At 33.3% G+C, this 19,371-nt stretch overlaps 1 protein-coding gene across 1 annotated transcript; it reads left to right on the top strand.

Moving 5' to 3' along the window:
- Positions 1-2,916: 2,916 nt before the first annotated feature.
- On the top strand, positions 2,917-17,916 carry LOC132749535 (uncharacterized protein DDB_G0283697-like). Its single transcript, XM_060739343.1, has 7 exons — positions 2,917-3,110; positions 3,439-3,484; positions 5,733-8,763; positions 11,097-11,192; positions 12,236-12,344; positions 15,371-15,429; positions 16,702-17,916. The coding sequence occupies exons 1-7, from the start codon at positions 2,939-2,941 to the stop codon at positions 17,194-17,196; spliced, it is 4,008 nt and encodes a 1,335-aa protein (XP_060595326.1). The 5' UTR covers positions 2,917-2,938; the 3' UTR covers positions 17,197-17,916.
- Positions 17,917-19,371: the final 1,455 nt, after the last annotated feature.

Here is a 19,371-nt window from a genome sequence, read left to right as displayed (position 1 = left end):
ATATCCAGATGTTGTCCGGAGCATATTTTCCTACATGCATGGAGGAATTTTAATGTTACTTTTATAGAATTGTTCACCACCATGAGACGTAGTGCCCTGCACATAAACCAAGTCTCTAGGTCAAAGGTGAAGGTCACAGTTAGAGCTCATAGAAAAACATTTGTCTGGAGCAAAACTTCTACATGCATAGAGGGATTTCAATATAATTTGGCACAAATGTTCATCATTGTGAGGCTGAGTGCCGTGCATAAAATTCAGGTCCCTGCGACCAAGGTCAAGGTCACACATTCTGTGCATATCTTCCCTATTGATTTGTTTTAAGGTTCATTTAACAACACAGTGCCAAGAATAAAAACTTGCTTGCTAGATAACACTTATCCATAATGCCCCCATCTCCATCTAAAGCTTTTTCGTAAACGGGCGTATTTTGTGACTATGGCACCCTTGTTTCATGTAAAGTACTGTGCTCCTTTATGATGTCACAATGTCCATGTTGCTCTGTATAATTGGATGTTGTTACTTTTTGTGTCGCCTTGTTGTGTCGCCTTGAAAAGGTGACATATAGGCCCTGGGGTTACTTTTGTCGGCGGCGTCGTTGTCGTTGTCGGCGTCGTAGTCGGCGTCCCCTAAAGCTTGTCCGGAGCATAACTCAGTCACTATAAGTCTGATTGACTTCAAACTTGGTATGCATGCTTCTTTCAATAACCCGAAGTGCAGTGCACAAGGACCGGTACTCTGCAGTTCTTATTTTTTGAGTTATTGCCCTTTGTTAATTTTCATACTTTAATTTTGTCCGGGCCATATCTCTTCAACTTAAAAAGCTATGGACTTGAAACTTCATAGGATGATAGATCTCATTAAGAAGAAGTGCAGTGCATAAGAACCGGTACTCTGCACTTCCTAATTTTTGAGTTATTGCCCTTTGTTAATTTTCATACTTTATTTTTGTCCGGGCCATTTCTCCTAATGTATAAAAGCCATGGACTTGAAACTTCATAGGATGATAGGTCTCATTAAGAAGAAGTGCAGTGCACAAGAACAGGTACTCTGCATTTCTTGTTTTTTGAGTTATTGCCCTTTGTTTATTTTCATACTTTAATTTTGTCCGGGCCATTTCTCCTTAAGTATAAAAGCTATGGACTTGAAACTTCATAGGATGATAGATCTCATTAAGAAGAAGTGCAGTGCACAAGAATCGGTACTCTGCATTTCTTTATTTTTGAGTTATGGCCTTTTGTTGATTTTCATACTTAATTTTTGTCCAGGCCATTTCTCCGAAAGTATAAATCTCATAAATATAGATCTCATTAAGAAAAAGTGCAGTGCATAAGAACTGATACTCTGCATTTCTTATTTTTTGAGTTATTGCCCTTTGTTGATTTTCTTACTTTATTTTTGTCCTGGTCATTTCTCCGCAAGTATGAAAGCTATGGACTTGAAACATCATAGAATGATAGATCTTATTGATAAGAAATTCAGTGCACAGATATGCTGCTCTGCACTTATTATTTTTTTAGTTATTGCCCTTTGTTGTTTTTCATATTTCATTTTTGTCCTGGCCATTTCTCCTAAACTACATTGTTCACAAGGCGACACATCCGACTCGCGGAGTTCTAGTTTAACATAATGTGTGCAAATATTTCTGTGCTTCCCCCATATACTATACAATTTACTTATGAAGGAGTATATTCCATGTGAATTCTCTTTCATTTATAATATATTCTTTTGTCCACATTCAAAAAATTCTAACTATGGCTACTGTGAAATTTTGTTTGAATAATTTTACTGTTTGATGGAAAACATGTTGTAAATTTCATTATTATTATTCATTTAGAGAGACTTAAGAAAAGGATGGAGCTTGGTGGAATTGTAAATTGTGCTAGGAAGTCCAAATTTATGATGAATTATACCTCAACCTTTAGTAACTATCCACTCATTGGTAAGTACATTTCATTTGTAAAAGCCATCATGATTTCTGACTTACATGTACATCTAAATTCACAAATGACCAATGAAGATATCTGGTAAATTTTACAGAGCAGTCCTGTTGGGTTCAAGAAAAAATAATGTAGTCTTTGACATTTTGGGACAACCCTCGTATATTGCAGAACGGCACCATTGATATCAAACTATGAAAATGTACTTTCGTTTCATGAAAGTTATTATTTCCAAAATATGTTATCAGTCATCACTAAGTTGGATAACATTTAACAATTTATCATGGAATTTAGCATATTTGGGAATTATGATCCCTTTAAACTTTAAATTCCCTTTACTAAATACTAGAATTTTCCTTTTTTTTAATCATCAAAAATATTACATTATGTTATTTTTTAAAGAACCATCAGACTATTTGTATTTTCAATAATTTAGGGTTACAAATATGACAGGTTTCAGCAGAAGAATTTAGGCAAGCCATGTTTTTAAAGTGTGAGATGTGTAGGCGAATTAATGAAAGGGTATAAAACCTCCTTGTATTCTTAAAAACGGTTTTTTATTGGTAGTTCTTTTTTATTATAGTTAAAATTCTTTGAGTCGAACTTTATTACCGATTTTCTCAAAAGGAGTCCCCGATTTTCCCCCTTATATATTCCCATTTGTAAGTTCTTTTAAAAAGAACGGCCCGAAATTTTTTTATGAAAAAGGATGTTCATGGGGTTTAAGCTTTGATGGCAAAGTTTTTACTCTAGTCCCTTCAACTTCGACTAACCGATGTTCTACTTTATCTCACATCGGCAATAAATTTTCCATACAAGGTTTTAGTATTGATCAATGAAGGCATAGTTGAGAAAAACTTCTTATTCAATATCATGTCCACTAGCTTTTCAGCTAGCTTTCAGAAGATTGGTGGTTCTACTTATGTGTCCATTCATTTTACTTGATCTACATGTATGTTATATTTGATTTACAGGAGAAAAATCACCCTGTCTTACATGACATGCTGAAACAAAAACAGTTTGACACCATGGAAAGTTTGATGTCCAAAGTGGAGACTCTGGCACAGGGTGTTGTTAAGAAGGAAGGGAAACAATTCAGCATAAGTGTCATGTTAGAGTTACCTCCCTCAGAGAAAGAACTTAAAATGCTGGCAGAAGAGAAAACTTCACAAGGTATGTTTTGTTTTACCCTATATACTTTAAAAGAAATAGTCAAAAATATATAATAATTGAAATATTTGTTGTGATTAAGAGTTGTCTATGTTTTTTGCTCTTTTCGCCAAGGGGTCTTCACTGTTAAAATGTCTGTTTAAAATTGCAGCAGAGATGTGATGTTAAATATACATGTAACCAATAAAGTAATGGTAATATATCAAAGTCTGCTGTGAAATTATTTACTCTAATGTTCTCAGATTAATTATGTAAATTTCACAAAAAGTCAAAAAGTATTATGTCTATTTGATCAATGTCATTGGTTTAATGTGATGAATCATAATTATAGGCACTGATGTACAGTTGAAGACTGGTTTCAATCCAACAGCTCAAATGTAAGTATTTTAAATTTTTTGGAAAAAAAAAAACAACATCCACTATCATTCTGCACAACTAAAGTCGATCTTTCACAAACATGCTCTCTGATTTTTAGTTATTTAATTAAATCAATGTGCACTTAGATTGCAAATGATAAAATGTTCTGTCGAGTTTATCGATTTTTTTTTTGTAAATTTGTTTTAAAATATTGCATGTTTTTTTGTGTTGATTTTTAATTACTAATATATAATGCATTTCATTAATGGGCATTTGGCAGAGGTTTTACCATTATTCCTGCCTAGTAGGAGTCCATTAGTTTTAAGGATAAAGTCCTTACTATCCCATAATATAGGGAAAGGGATAGGGAAAGGGTGGAGCAGATTATGTTCCTCACAGGGCTGGTACAAATGATTTGTTTTTCTATAAATCAAAGTCCTGCAATGCCCTAGGAAAGAGAAAGAGGAGGGACAAGGGATACAAATGACTTGTGCATTACAACATTTCCATTTTAGTTGTTATCTAATTTCCCACATCTACAATGTATGTATACACACATACAATATAACTGCTGAAGTACATAACTCATAAATTGTTCATTTAATGCTCTTATGGCTTTTTATTCATCATAATTTCTATCCTTGAATTTAGCTTTTAAAATCTTTATAATTTTCTGTGCTTTGTCATAAAGTAACACAACAAAGCTTATTTTTCAAGAATTACATGTTCAGTTATATCTAAGCCATAATCTGTCCATTTAAACTAACATTGTCTTGTATAAGCAGTTAAGTGATTACAATTTACTAACACTATTTTGAAATGGTGCTGGGAATCAAAAAGTTATTAACATGTTATAAAATAGTCTCAATGTTATTTGTAAAGATCAGTGCTGGAGACCACATATTGCATTGTTTCAAATCTATTGTATTTATATGAGATAAAAAACAATGATTTCTTATATGTTGTCAAAAGCTACTGATTCCATCTTAGAAATGGCACACAAAACCTAGAAATGAGATCTTTGATGAAGGTTTATTAGGATCTTACAGTTAAGGATATGATTCAAATTTGGGCAAGGTTTTAGTGATCGAGTATAGTGAATCAACATGGCACAGAGCAGTTGTATGCATACATCTATGATTATAAAAACTTCAACAGACTGATCATCATTTTATGTTTTTGACTTGTTTTTTATAGACAAGCAAACAAGTTATGGATATGTTCTGTCTTATACAGAAACAACATTAACACAATTTATACAAATTTAAATTACATTTACATGGTTTTGGTTACGACTTCTGGTAAGTAAAATGTAAGAAATAGGGCTTTTACTGTTATATAGCTAAAATGGACCTTGAAAGGTTATCTGACTGCAAACTGGAAACAAATCATCAGTTTTTGACCAAGTAGTAGAGTATATATGGTCAGGGCATATGGTCAATAAAAATATTCTGAAAATTAGTCCTGACTTTGTTATGCTAAGTGCCTCCTCTGTTTTTGTACTAAATATACCAAGATTGCATGAGTCATTTGTAGATATAAATCAGCATTTTGCAGCTGAAGGTGACATTTTGAAAATTAGGCAAACTTTTATCAAGAGCATGAAATATTTGAAAGAAGATAGGGCAAAACAAAAACATTATGTTAGTTTTTAAAGTCTAGCTCAAAATTTCTGATGAATATTTCAGTTGTTGCATAATTTGTGCTTCACACATTTTTTTTGTATACTGATAAGCAATTTCTTTATGACTGTTTGTAAAAAGGTCTCATTAAGAAAAAATTAAAAAGTTAAATCTTTCCAGCTTTACTAGCTGAGGAAGACCTCAGATGCTTGTTAGTGAAAAATGCATTGAGAAGCACCTGATGTCTTCCCCCACCAGAAAAAGAAGGGACTTGTCATTTTACTCCACCAGTAAAGCTGAAAAGTTGCCTATGACCATTACATTGTTGGTATGACTTAAAACCAAACAAAAACAAAGTAAATTGTTGGATTTGATTTGTAAACTAGGTTTTAATTGATGAGACCTTTAAACTACAAGTATAAAGAAAGTGCATAAAATATTCCTGCTTTTTATTTAGAAAAATAAAGGGAAAAGAACTACAAATAGCATTTTGGAACAAAATTTATATTCTGATGATTGTAATCATACTTGGTCAAAACTGATCAATTGCTGTTTTATTAGTTTGCTGAATACTGTTTTACTCATTCTGAAAATGAATCCCATTTGAGCACATTTTAATTAAATCATGTTGAATAATTAATTACAGAAATACTGGGACAACTAAAGAATCTCCTAAATCCAAGACTCCAAAGCAGGCAAACAACTCTGCTCAACTTGCATCAAGTAGTATGTCAACTAAACAAGGGGAAAACAAAACTATGGAGGAACATAAGAAGAAACTGCCAGCTTGGGTTAGGATTCCAAAATCATCTGATAAAAATAGTGTGGCTCATAATGAAAGGAGTGTCTCAGCTGCTGTAACTAAGGAGGCCAGTAGTGATTTGAAACCTAAGGTTGATGATAATAAAGATGCCAATAAGAAACATGTGTCAGACACAAAAAGGCGTGATGAGAAAAGTGGAAGGAGTAAAGAGAGAAGAAGATCCAGAAGTAGAAGTAGAGATAGAAGAAGCTCAAGACATTCAACTAGAACTAGACATGATGATAAATATTCTAGAGACCGAAGGAGGAGATCTGCAGACAGAGACACCAGGAGAGATAAAAATGATGACCATTCAAGAAAAAGGAGAAGATCAAGAAGTAGAGATAGGACAGATTCAAAAACGTCTAGAACAAAATCACCCAAGGCAGGCAGTAAAGAAGAATCCAGGACTCCAAAAGGCAATGAAAAGAATTCTGCTGCTAATAAAGCAAGCTTTGATAAAAATAAAAGTAATGATAAAGAATCTGCCATTGAGAAGCATAGTGACAGTAATGAACATGTTTCTAAAGATAAAGAGTTGATTGTAGACACCCAAAATGATGCTTTGGATGAATCTGAAACTGTCATGAATGTTGAAAGCTTGAGCATAGATGAGCTTGAATTAATAAGCAAGTCTATAGAACAACAGATGGAAGAAGATGATGATTTTATAGACATTGAAGATATTGTTGAAGAGATTAATCCCAGGGAAGAAAAGAGTGATGAAATTGTTGCACCTGAAAAAGAAGCAAATGCCGATGACAGTCAAGTAAAGAATGTTGTTGTAATTACAGCAAAGGAAAATGAACCAAATCTAGGAGGACAAATAAATGAGAATGTTGAAAAGAATTCAACTGTAAATATAGAAAATCAGACAAAGAATGTTGTTGTAATTACAGCAAAGGAAAATGAACTAAATCTAGGAGAAGGACAAATAAATGAGAATGTTGAAAAAAATTCCACTGTAAATATAGAAAATCAGACAAAGATTGAGATAGATGTTCCTAATCAGATTGTCAATAAGTCAGTCTGTGAAACAGGCATTGTAAAAGAATCAGATGCGGCACCAGAGGATTGTGTTGTTGAAATAGTTATGACTAGTCCAGTGAAGAAGAAGAATTCTGAAAGTAAAATAAAACAAGTTCTTAAACCGGATGGAAAGCCAATAGTAAACATAAGTATACAATCAAATGAAAATGATAATGAAATAAGTTTGTCATCTAATGAGCCCTCAGCCATGAAAAGAAGTGAAAATGTGAAGAACACAAATGAAGCGCCATATAGCATAAAACAAATGTCTGTACCAGAGAACAAAGTGGAAAAGGAGTGTGACATAACCATTGAAATAAAAAGTAACAATGAAAAGAAACATGAAAAAGGGAGTGAAAGTTCAAGTAGTGAACATCATGAGATAATGTTGGATAAGGAAAACTGTGTGTCACAGACAACAGAAGTAAGCATAGATATAGTTGATAACTGGAAACCAGCCGGAGGTGAAATAGAGACAAAATCCGCTGCACTTGAAAATACAGATGACATAACAATGCCAACAGATTTTGATGATTTTATTGCGTCTCAGCTTGGTGAGGACTTTGTCACTGTAGATGATGCAGATGAAAATTCACCAACTGAAATTGAAATATGCATGCATCCTCTCACAAATAAAGACAGCAATATACCAGAACAACAGTCTAAAGTAGATATAACAGAGGTATCTGTTGAGATAAGTGAAAGTAATAATAATCCTGAACCTAATGAAAAACATAAGACAGGGTCTATTAATAGACCCACTAGAGATGAACTTGGTGGACATAAGGTATTAGATAGTAAAATTACTAATATTGATGATACTCAATCTGCTGTTTCAGATTTCATTTTTGAAAATGAAGCAAAATTAAAAATGAATGTTGATGATAAGAATAAAGAAAAAAGTGAAGCTATCATGATAAAAACACCTAAAAAGCAAAATTTGAATGTACAGAACGTGGACACAACTAAAAGAGAAGAGAAAACTGATGAAATCAAAGGTGAACAATCAAGTAGTGTGTGTGTATTGGAAATAAGTATGGAACCTTCAGTACTCGAGACAGATGTTCCTAAAGAGGCAGGCGTGGCTGATCCTTATGATGACAGTGAAGATATTGAGTTCATGCTTGACGAAGAGTTTGAGACTGTTGATGAAACAAAAGATAACAATACAGAAGAAGAAGCTACTGTTATAATTTACAATGAACCAGAAGTTAATAAAGAGAAAACGGACCAAAGTGCAAACTTAGATAAAGTTCTTCCTCCTGAAAAGAATACTGAGAAAATGCAGAGTATTACCACTACTGCACAAGACACTAATCAAGAAGACAATATAGCTGATACACATAAAGATATTGTCAAAGAAAAAGATAATGGAGCTAACGAAATTAAAGAGAATGCTGAAATGACATTACCTGAAAATGTTGAGGTTGACAGAGAAGGTGATAACCCACCATTAGGTATCACACACTTTCCAATGGATGAAGATGATGATGAAGACATAGAGGAAATCTTCCTTGGTGGTGATTTTATAACTGTAGATGAACATCAAGAAGATGAGGTGGCTCCAGCAATAGACACTGCTGAGGAAGAAGACTTTGATATGGACTTCAACCCTGATGATTTTGTAACAGTGGATGAAGTTGATGCAGGTGGAACTTCAGTAACTCAAACTGACAAGCCCAGCCAACAGAAAGACAAAATTTCTACAGAAAGCACTGCCTCTTCCAAGGGTATTGACAGTTCCAAAAATGAGGCCGATAAATGTCCTGAAAGAAGTAACCGTAGATCAAGAGAAAAAATAAATAAAGACAGTGAAAGAAGTTCTAAAGATAAGTCCGATTCCAAGGTTTGTATCATATTTTTGACAGCTCCAGTACTTCTGCAGATGATATTTTTAAACTGTATATTGGCATATTAAATGAAATGTAAATAGTGTGACAAATTATTTATAGACAGTGAATATTAAAGCTGTGTGTGAGATATATGAAATAAATCAGAAAGTTAGGAAATCTGTAAAAAATACATATCCCTCAATTTTTTAGTACATTGTATTACTAGTATATTACATGATGTATTGGTGCTGAGTATCAGTAGCTTTTAAGGCTATTATCAGTGAAAATATTCAGTTTAAGTAATTATGGGAGTTAGGGACAAGATTGACACTTGTTTGAAGCAGCTATGAAAGTAAGATTTAGTTTAAATAGAAATGCTAGTTATGAATAGTTAAGAAACTTAGACAAAGCATAGCTATCCACTTTAAAGCTACTATCCCACACATTGTAGTTTGGGCGTTTTTGAAATATAATGTCATGACAAGATAAAATGATTTATACATGTATTGTCCGACAAAAAAAAAAACATCTAAGAAAATTATTTGCAATGTTTATCATGCTGTAACTTTAAACGGTTGCAATGTTTAATTTTGTAAATAGTGACTAAAATTATAAACACACACGTTTACTGGTTGCAAGTAGATCCTTTGGTTGCGGCTAGAACAGTTGTGCGCTTGGAAAGTTTTTTATCCTTCAATTGATTGATGCACAATATACCAGAGAAAATTATATCTATAAAAAGAGACTAAAAAAAAGAATAACATATCTTGGTATTCCGGTTTAAAACTGACATTTATATAGTTAGTTCTACCTGCATCAGGCTGTCCTGCCTGATACATGTTAACGGGTGTGATAACGGGTGTTTATATTTGCCTCAAGTGAAACATAATAACCGTTACCTCCTGGAACTGCAAATTTTACTTCTATGTATATTTGATAGCTTTAAACAAATTTGTTGATGTTTTAGACCCATTTTGTATAGGACAGTAGATTTATGAAAAGTTAAAGAATTTAGGTGAAGCGTAGATACTTTAAGTAGCTTCAAGAGGAGGTAAAGAATTTAGATAAAGCATATAGTTACATATCCCTTAAGTAGCCTTAAGAGGAAACAAAGAACTAAAGTGAAAATTAGATATTTTAAGTAGCTTCAAGAGGAGGTAAATAATTTAGGTGAAGCATAGGTACTCCCTTTAAGTGGCATTAAGAGGAACCAATTTGAGTATTTAAAGTAAAGAATTTATGCTAAGTTAAAGTAGCATTGAAAGCTTGATCAAATGACAATGTATAAGTAGGTATGAAAGTAAGTTATAGCAAGATCATTTTATATAGGAGTAAAGGCTATATTAAGTTAGAATGTAATTAACTCTGGCTCCTACATTTCACTAATTATTCCACTATTATTCTTGCCTTCATTTTAAGTTTTATTTTTGTGGAATCTTATTCATTACTTACCCTGCTGAATTTGTATTATTGAATTTGCCCTGCTTTGAATTTGGAACAGTCCATTCAAAGATAAAGGGTTTTCAGTATTGAAATACAAAAATCAAGCTACCAGCAGTATAGAGTATGATGTGCCAGGCCGACCTGGTTCTGCACTGATTGCAGTGGCTTGTCACTTTTGATTTCAGCAGGTCTTAGGATATTTAACTTGAAACATAAAATTGATACATTTTATCATCATGGATATTACATAGATATGACAAAATTCATATATTCAAAATAAATTTAAGAATTCCCAAAGGGAGGGGATGGGTTGTGTTTGGTTGCTTTCTGTCATGCATGCTGTGCAATATTTTTACATTTGCTTTCTAATGAAGCAACATGACCATAGATTTTCCTTTGATATACGTCAGATACACATCTCTTTATTACTGTCCAGTGTGAAGATATGTTAGTTTGTTATCTCTTCTAACAGCCCCTGTTGCACACAAATGTGGGTACATAAGTTGAAATCATTGAATGACGATTGATTAGTTTTAGGAAATGGAATATAATTATTTCAAGTAGGAGCATTGTTAAGAAACTAATATTGATTCTAGTTTTGGAGTAGATAATGTAAGGTATAAGGTTTGTAGTGAAGGTTATATAAAAATATACATACTATGCAAATGTATCTATATCAATGTTATTTCATTTACTTGTCTTAGAGACTGAGAGATTTGTTGATGATTGGAAGGGAGAGTGAACATTTAACTGAAGGAATAAACGTTGAACTAGTTTGAGAATGCCTTATCAGTGTGTGTGCCAGAAGCAGGTGTCATATGTTACCTTTTGGCAGTATGCCAAGAATATTGTTGTCATTCATATAATGGTGACTTTTCAGTGTTCAATAAATTGACAATTTCAGAAGTCTGCTGGAAGCAATAGTCACAGCAGCAGCAGACGTAGCAGTAGCAGGGTGAGAGACAGAGATAGACATTCCTCTACTTCTACCAAGGAAAAAGTAAGAACAAAGTGCTTTTCAGCTGAAATTTAAAACAGTATTTTAGTAGGTGTAGATTTAAAAAAAACATATGTAAGTAGTAGTATCAGAGTATAACTTGAATGGTACGCAAAACCTCAAATCAATTGAAATGAGTATGATTGCCTTCAGACTCTCTGGTTATGCCCCCACAATGTGGGAGCATATAGCGTTGCACTTGTCCGTCAGTCCGTCCGTCAGTCTGTATGTACGTCCCGAAATCTTGTGAACGCAACTCCTCTTAAACCGGATGGCAGATTTTGCTTAAACTTACAGGGATGAACAACCTTAATGTGTAGATGGCAGAAAAGAAAGGAATTTTTACTGCAACCAAAGTTAACAGAATAATGGCCCTTTGTTGATTTTTTCATTATATACTAAGTAGAAATTTTTTGAACGCAACTCCTCTTATACCGGATGGCAGATTTTGCTTAAACTTCCAGGGATTAACAACCTTAATGTGTAGATGGTAGTAAAGGAAGGAATTTTTGCTGTGACCAAATTTAACAGAATTATGGCCCTTTGTTGATTTTTAGTTTTCAACTTGTGGCACATGTAGTCCAAAAAATATTTGACCTAGAGTCATAAGATTGACAGAACAGTGGCGTGTGGGGGCATCTGTGTCCTATGGACACATTTCTAGTTTTTTAGTAACACATACCACCTAAGAGTTAACTTTTTGTTTTATAACCCTATGTGGGATTGATATGTTATTTTATCAGACAGTTTTCAAAATGCACCTGGAGTCTCTAAGCAACAGAGGTAACTAATGTCAACCATAATTAAGGAGTATGTGCATGTGGGCTGTTTGGTAATGTCAGCATGCCGAAACATATTGTTTGCATATGTGACATACTAGTTTGTTACCATTGATGTCATGTAAGGCAATATAGTTAATCATTTGAGCTAAAATAGATTACATTATTTTCTGATTTTTGTTATTTTCCTGTGAATAATTGTAGTAATCAATTATATGTCTAGCATGCCAAACTGAATTATCTGTAAATAAATTGTACTGTTTGCAGAGAGATAGATCAAACCCGGCACGAAAGCCAACACCAGAGAAGTCTACAAGGTCATCTTCAAGGTCATCACATACCTCTAGAACCTCTACAGCTGTGGACAAATCAAAAAGTTTGTATTTGTATTATTTGTAACTTGAGATTATTTAAAACTGCTTGCAGCATCACATATATATATTTGTTTATTTGTGTCTCATCTATGTACATATAACATATTACAAACATAAAATATCATAATACATGTACACAGCCATTCTATATAAGAATTATAAGAGACAAAACAATCATTCACACATAAAAGAAATCTACTTGCTACTAAAATCAAGTACAAAGTGGCTAAAAGGATAAAAACGTTAAACGATAAAACGAGTGCCTGTAAAAAATAATTTATATATATTGTATAATGAAGCTTGTAAAATACTAATTACTTAAAACCATATGAAACAGTTAAAATTTTGTACTTATGATGTATTTAGTCCTAGTTACAAGATATTACTTCTTTAAAAATAATAATTTCCAGTTAGCTTATAAACGTCTTTAAATTGTACTTGTATTAACAAATAAAACCATTAAAAACTTGTTAGAGTTGTGCTATTGTATAGTTAAACAATAGTGGTGTGTTACAATTTAATTAGTATTCTTACTATATATCAAGTTGTTTCTATATTTAAGAATCTCACAGCAGGTTTTTGCGAGCAATCTTATCATATGAGTGTCCTGGTGGGCTTATAAGTACATAAACTTTTCATGTTTTGACATTGTAGTAAATAAGTCACAAGTATAGTGGGCATAATCTAAAAATGGTTTCCTAATGTTGTCATACATAGAACATCCCATCATTACATGCATTTCCTTTTCAATACCATCTAGACAACGTGGACATATCCCTTCATGTTCTGGTAAATGTTCATATCGACCAGTTTCAAGACGTCGCAACTTCCCAAAGCTGACCTGTTAGAAACAGGAATAAATAAACAACAACATTTCTCTGTAGCATACACTTTTTTAAAATGTCTGTACGAGTATGTACGAAGTTAATTTCTCCCAGAACTATTGCTACTGTTTTCCCTTGAAACATCCGCTATCCACTTAGTGATATGAACATCAACCGATGTTTAGTTACATTATCAACCATACTTTTGCGATTAAACGGGAAATGAACACATTAATAAACATCAAGTCCTAATGACAACAAAGTGTTGTCAAACAATGTAGCACCAAGATTTTACATTTTCCCCCTTTTCTGTTAAAAGCCCAGTTGAAAATTTGCTCATACATTCTACTTTCTCTAAGACAAGGTGTCTGGGCCAAGTGGTTACCCATTTCTTTCCATTGTTGAACAATAATTGGATTCCAACCTATTTCACCATAAACAGCTGCATTTGGTGTGTATTTACCCTTGCCTAGGAAATGACTTATAGCTCTGTTATGAATACTTTTAATACAACTATAAGATTTTGTACCCCAAATAGAAGCTCCATATGTTATAACAGGTACAACACATGTATAATACAATTTCGTATAAACATTAAAATGCAAACCCCCCGAATTTTTAAATTTTGCTATAAGGAGACCAAGAGCGCGACTTGCACTTTGAGCTACATGTTTAGCAGTGATATTGTAATCCAAATATTCGTTCAACAATAGACCTAGATACATGTATTGGTTAACAGTTTCTAACGCAGACTCACCACATGTAAATTTGAAATTTGATATTGGAATAGAAGGGTTTCTAAAATGAATAACATTACTTTTGGATAAGGTTGTGTATGCTACTTAATAGCCCCTATCTTAACCTGCTATATTTATAATGGATCTGTCCAGCTTTGAATCAGTCTATTCAAAGTTAAAGGGATTTGTATATCAAATAAGAAAAATTGAGCTACCAATAGTATGGAGCCTGTTCAGACCAGAGCTGCATTACTGGTACTGGTACTGCAGTACGTACTGCAGCGATTTTGCAAGTACTGGTACTGATACTGAATTACTCTTACAAAATTTTGCTACTACTGGTACTGGTACTGCATTACTGTCTTAAAAAGTGGTACTGCTACTGCATTACTAGGCAGTACTTTTGGTTTTGATAAAAATAGCATCAATTTTTCTCAAAAAATAAAGCTGTAAATTACATTATTTTATTTTTGTGAAAAAGTAAGTTATCAAATCTATAGATAATTTGCTGTAATATTCCTTCAAATGTTAACATAGTATTCATCATAAAAAAGCACAAAAGACTTTAAGTAAAAATTAAATTGAGATAAACAGACTCAATAACTATTTACCCTAAAATATCCTTATTAAAATCTTTTATTACTTTGTATTTACTAGTAAAAGAGCAAAATAATCACAAACTAATTGCTTCTATTCTAAATAATCCTATTTCAAGTGATATTGTTAGCACCATAAAAAATTGTTATTTACTTTGGTATAAATTGAACAGAGGTGTGAAGGTGTGAAAGGCAACAAAAGACTGTTGTGTTTTAAATGAAAGATGATTGCATTGTATTACAGTTGACTGGTTACTAAGCAATGAGATATGACATGAATATATGTTGTAAATATTGTTTGTAAAAAGTATGTTAAAACTATAAGTTCTAAAAATGTTATGTTAACTTTAAAGTAAATTATGACTTTATTTCTTTGCTGAATAATATTTGCAATTATTTGTTTGACACTGTATTTATTCAAATTTTGATGAATATATAAAAGTAATGGTACTGCTACTTAATTACTTCACCGAAAAAAGTACTGGTACTGCAGTACCAAGCTAAAATCTAGTACTGGTACTGGTAATGGTACTGCATAATTTGCCAAGTACTGGTACTGGTACTTAAGTACTACACCCTTAGTACTGATGCAGCTCTGGTTCAGACTGCATGGAGCTGCAGGCTGGCCTGGCTCTATATTGGTGGCAAAGGCTTATCACTTTTGGTTCCTGCCAGTTAAGGGTTAAGTGACATACTCAAATTTAGCTTGACTTTTCAAAGGATAGGGAGAGCTGTTGTACTTACCCGGATGTCAGTGTAGCTGTTTCATTCATATATGAATTGAGAAGTTGCTTACATTTTTGTCAATATGGGATACTTATTATTTGCTTAATATCGAAGTATTATAGTATTTATCTCCCTTGTGTTGCAGGTAGACAAAGGGATAATGTGACCAATTCAGAGAAAACAGGACACTCTGGTTCTAACAAGGTATATATGTGTTTGTTAGCCTTTTATGTAATATTATTCATGTTAAGCATTTTTGAGTATTGACTTTTAAATCCTATCAGTAAAGAAAGTGAAGCTTGCATTTCCTACTATGTGCATTTTAGTATCAGTTTTAGTTTCATAAAATATTATTTTATTGTATAAATATACCCTTGGTATACAGTATTACATATATTACATATCAAAGTATCAAATGAGCCAATGAATGGGAGCAGGGTATAATGGTTTGAGGCTGTGATTGTCTGGCCTTCTTTGTTGGCTTCTTCTTTTGAACAAACTCAACCAATTTGAATGAAAATTGACATGAATAATTGACATGATATCTATTTGGGCATATCATACGGAATTTGATTGTCTTTCTAATGACCTTGACCTTCAATGTTAATTGCTTAAATTTTGCCGGAATTGAATATACCTTTGTTAGTAATGGATATATTATGTTCATAAAAACCCATTTAACAATTTATAATACCCTCAAGTAGGTCAAACTAATGACCTTTTAATGATCTTTACCTTAAAGGTCAAGTTATTGAATTTTGCTAAAATTGACCTTAGTTTTGTTATTAATGGATGGGTTTTAATCATACTAAAACAAAACTAGACTTGCCATAAAACCGTCATTTTAAGCAAATGTTTTACCTTGACCTTAAAATGACTGACCTTCAATGTAAAATTATTGAATTGTAATAAAATAAGTCATAACTTTAATATTTTTGGACGGATTTGATAATGTTTTTAACAAACCAACACATACCATTATACAATTGTCTTGTTGAGCAGTTAAGGTATGGCATTGACCTTAAATGACCTTTACAAGTAAGGCTAAAATCATTGAACATTTCTAAAATCTCTTTTTATATTTGTGTTATTTGTTGACTGGTTTAATTTAAATTTGGACTAATAATGATTAAAGATAAACCATCAAGTTGAGCAATTTAAGAATGACCTTGACCATATGATTAAAAACTGAAAATAATCTTAAAGTCTTAAAGTTTTTTTTTCCCTTTATGAAATTTGCTACAATTTAGTTATTAATTGATGATTTTGGTTTATACATGTATAAAACAAAATTTATGACTAAAATTTTAGATTGAATTATTCAAAATAAGACATTGACCTTCATTTGATAATAAGAAAATATCAGTTTTGGCCCCTATTTGTGATGGCTATTGATTTAGGAATAAAAGCTATTTGCAGGGTTTTTTTGTTGTCTTATTCAGTTATAATTATGATTTTATTTAATTTCTCTTCAAGGTTAGTGCTCCCATCTTGAGTAAGCAGACAATTCAGGAGATGGCTGCAGCGTCAAGGTCAGGGTCAAGAAGCAGCAAGGAGAGACTAGGAAATTATACAGTGGGACAAGATGGGTCTCCTAAACAAATTGATACCCATTCTTACTTAGGCATTCCTATAAAACATTCAACAGACTCTCCATTGTCAAAAGTAAATTCTAGCAAAGTGAATGAGGAAAAGACAAAACCTGAATATAATAAAGACAAACCTTCACTTAATACTAAATCTGAACAGATTAGTATTAGTAAAGAAGGTGGTGAAAGATTCAGACCAAGTGGTTCAAAAACTAGTGACAGTAAACGTACAGATTTAAAACCTAATGTGGAAAGTGAGTCTGTGGGCGAGAAGTCTGGAAAGGGTAGTGAAAGCAAGGGAGGTAGTAGAAGTTCTAATAACGATGGGAAAAGAAAGAAAGATGATAAAGTGGAGTGTGAAATATCTATAGAAATTGGGTAGGAGGGGCAAACTACTCGATTGCTTTGAGCATGGGTGCTGACAAAAATCAGTGGATTACGAGTTTGTTGTATTTTATGTCTTGTATAAAGACGTTGTGCTACTTTTAACTATGTAAAATGACATGCTCTATTTTTAACATGTGTTATAGAAATTGTTTGGGAAGATGGACAGTGTCTCATACATAGTACTTCTGTACAAGCTTGGTGTATGGATAAATCATATGTTTGTTTAATTTATCAAGACATTTTGATATGAATTATCATTTATGGTATTTGTTTCTTTGATTTTTTATAATAAACAGTTTGTTGATAAAAAGACAGAATATATTTGAGCTGCGTCATGACAAAACCAATGTAATGTGTTTGCGACTAGTATGGATCCAGACCAGCCTGCGCATCAGAGCAGTCTGATCAGGATCCATGCTGTTAGCTTACAAACTCTATTACAAATAGAGAAACTGATAGTGAACAGCATGGATCCTGATCGGACTGCGTGGACGTGCAGGCTGGTCTGGATCCATGCTGGTCGCAAACGCATTACGTTGGTTTTGTCATGACGCGGCTCATTTATTGATCATAACACATTTTGTACATCTTGCCATTTTAATATATTCAACTCTTAATCTTCTGGCTTTTGCCACCTGTATCGATTCAGGCCAACCTGTACATTCATGCACTTCAGGTCAGTCTCTTATACTGTTGGTAACTCAATTTGTGTTTTTAGCTCGACTATTCGTAGAATAATCGAGCTAATGCAGTCACCCATTTGTCGGCGTCGGCGTCGGCGTCCCTGTGGTTAAGTTTTTGTATGTAAGCTGGTATCTCCATAACTACTGAAGGGAATGGATTGAAACTTCACACACTTGTTCTCTGTGATTATCTAAGATGATTGGCACAAGTCCCATAACTCTGATTTGCTTTTTTACATAATTATGCCCCTTTTTCGACTTAGAAATTCTTGGTTAAGTTTTTGTATGTAAGCTGGTATCTCCATAACTACTGAAGGGAATGGATTGAAACTTCACACACTTGTTCTCTGTGATTATCTAAGATGATTGGCACAAGTCCCATAACTCTTATTTGCTTTTTTACATAATTATTCCCCTTTTTTCGACTTAGAAATTCTTGGTTAAGTTTTTGTATGTAAGCTGGTATCTCCATAACTACTGAAGGGAATGGATTGAAACTTCAAACACTTGTTCTCTGTGATTATCTAAGATGATTGGCACAAGTCCCATAACTCTGATTTGCTTTTTTACATAATTATGCCCCTTTTTTGACTTAGAAATTCTTGGTTAAGTTTTTGTATGTAAGCTGGTATCTCCATAACTACTGAAGGGAATGGATTGAAACTTCACACACATGTTCTCTGTGATTATCTTAGATGATTGGCACAAGTCCCATAACTCTGATTTGCTTTATTACATAATTATGCCCCTTTTTCGACTTAGAAATTCTTGGTTAAGTTTTTGTATGTAAGCTGGTATCTCCATAACTACTGAATGGAATGGATTAAAACTTCACACACTTGTTCTCTGTGATTATCTAAGATGATTGGCACAAGTCCCATAACTCTTATTTGCTTTTTTACATAATTATGCCCCTTGACTTAGAAATTCTTGGTTAAGTTTTTGCGTGTAAGCTGGTATCTCCATAACTACTGAAGGGAATGGATTGAAACTTCACACACTTGGTCTCTGTGATTATCTAAGATGATTGGCACAAGTCCCATAACTCTGATTTGCTTTTTGCATAATTATGCCCCTTTTTAGCTCACCTGTCACAAAGTGACAGGGTGAGCTTTTGTGATCGCTTTTCGTCCGGCGTCCGTCCGTCGTCCGTCCGTCCGGCCGTCCGTCCGTCCGTCCGTAAACTTTTACTTTAAATGACATCTCCTCATAAACCACTAAGCCAATTTCATCCAAACTTCACAAGAATGTTCCTTTGGTGGTCACCTTTAAAAATTGTTCAAAGAATTTAATTCCATGCAGAACTCTGGTTGCCATGGCAACCAAAAGAAAAAACTTTAAATATCTTCTTTTAAAAAACCGAAAGAGCTAGAGCTTAGATATTTGGCATGAAACATCTTCTAAGGAGTGTCTACCAAGATTGTTCAAATAAAAGCCCTGGGGTCAAAATTGGCCCCGCCCCAGGTCATTGATTTTCCCTATATGTA

Source organism: Ruditapes philippinarum, unplaced genomic scaffold (genome assembly GCF_026571515.1).
Source record: "Ruditapes philippinarum isolate M1 unplaced genomic scaffold, ASM2657151v2 ctg8126_1_1_1_1, whole genome shotgun sequence".
Lineage (NCBI taxonomy): Eukaryota > Metazoa > Mollusca > Bivalvia > Venerida > Veneridae > Ruditapes > Ruditapes philippinarum.
This window is presented reverse-complemented; position numbering and strand designations above follow the sequence as displayed.